Source organism: Bactrocera latifrons, unplaced genomic scaffold (genome assembly GCF_001853355.1).
Source record: "Bactrocera latifrons isolate USDA-ARS-PBARC rearing strain unplaced genomic scaffold, ASM185335v1 scaffold_499, whole genome shotgun sequence".
Taxonomy (NCBI): domain Eukaryota; kingdom Metazoa; phylum Arthropoda; class Insecta; order Diptera; family Tephritidae; genus Bactrocera; species Bactrocera latifrons.
Window position 1 is genome coordinate 60,824 of NW_017537155.1, and position 1,522 is coordinate 62,345.

At 33.0% G+C, this 1,522-nt stretch overlaps 1 protein-coding gene across 1 annotated transcript in view; it reads left to right on the forward strand.

Moving 5' to 3' along the window:
* The window catches only part of LOC108973642 (calcium/calmodulin-dependent protein kinase type 1D-like), a 7,448-nt gene extending 6,183 nt beyond the window's left edge, over window positions 1-1,265 (forward strand). The window contains exons 2-3 of the mRNA XM_018941033.1: window positions 461-548; window positions 619-1,265. Of these exons, the coding sequence (XP_018796578.1) occupies window positions 461-548; window positions 619-969 (439 nt within the window). The 3' untranslated portion in view covers window positions 970-1,265. The remainder of the gene's footprint in view (window positions 1-460; window positions 549-618) is intronic.
* The last annotated feature ends 257 nt before the right edge of the window (window positions 1,266-1,522 follow it).

Sequence of the window (1,522 nt, forward strand, 5' to 3'; positions counted from 1 at the left end):
TTTAGACGGCAAAAACCAAAATGCTGTAGATTTTCACGTCATCCGACGTCAAAGAGAAAAGGGAGTAGCGTTTTTCACTGGGCACTTACATTGCGCGCCCATAAGATAGGTCGAATCAGCTGACACGACCCACGATTCTGCGTTTTTGACTGTTTCTGCTATTACCCTTAATACTCCCATTGGCAGAAATATTGTCAAAGTGTAAAACATTTTTAGTTATATGGCTATGTACGTAATTTGTTATTTTTAGATTCTATTTCATGGCATAATTCAAACAATTTGTTTGATCAGTATTAAGAACACCAATGCTAAGTTTAAATCTGGAAACAATATATATGTGACACCTTTACTCTTACCTCTTATAAAAATACGATATATCTGCTTATATATATATATATATACATATATGCTTATATTCGCACATTTTCTAACCATAGCTTTTATTGTTGTTTATTGGAAGGATATCTGGTAACGCAGCGAGCAATAAAAATATTCATGGTACAGTGTCCGAGCAACTTAAAAAGAACTTCGCGAAATCGCGTTGGAAAGTAAGTTGAATCTAGTGAAATTTCTCGATTGTATTTTAATATTTTTTCCATTTCCCCATACTCATTTCAGCAAGCATATTATGCAGCGACCGTTATTCGCCAAATGCAACGGATGGCACTGAGCAGTAATAGTGGGTGTAGTAGTAGTAAGAGTAATATACTACCAACGGGAAATATAGTACGTAACAGCAGCGTTGTGACATCAGAAGAAGCTGAAAGACTTATCAACAGTAATACAGAGGAGGCAATTCGCAAAAAAAATGTGAACTCAAGTTCAAACAGCAGCAGTTCTCCACATGTGCTCTCAACTGATTACGATGTATCTATTGCCGATGAACGGAAAGATAACCAACCATTGGAAAGTAATAATTGTAAATGTAACTCTCCTGCTTGTGTAAATGGCAGTGAAACACACTTGTAAGCCTTTCCAAAAAAAAGGAAAATACAATCACTTATAACAGGTTTTAAGTCTTATAAGGATAACAAATTCTAGAAATAAATTTTTTTTAGAATTTACTTTGTATAAGTCTGTACTTAGTTGAATGTGGTCAGAACACGCCCCGAAACTTCCATGTAATAACTTAAATTGGAAGCGATAAAATTTTATCATAAATAATGCATTAGTTAATTAAAATATGAAAATACAGTTAATGTCTAATAACTGCAAGTTTAAATAAAGAGCTACAAAAAATGTGAAATTCTATGCACAATAAAAAAGCTATATTTTCAATCTTCGTGGCAATAATTGGTGTTAACAATAAATAATATACATACATACCAACAGATCCTGTTACGTGCTGCTGTAGCTATGGTATACAATTAATAGTATTATAATCTACTGAAAATTAATAATGAGAACAATGTGGTTGGTTTGAATGCCAAAATAATTCTGTACTTTATTGCTAATCTTTAATATAATATAACTCAATTCTATGCTCAATGCTCCCGTCTCTGTTGCAGCTATTCCAGCTTGT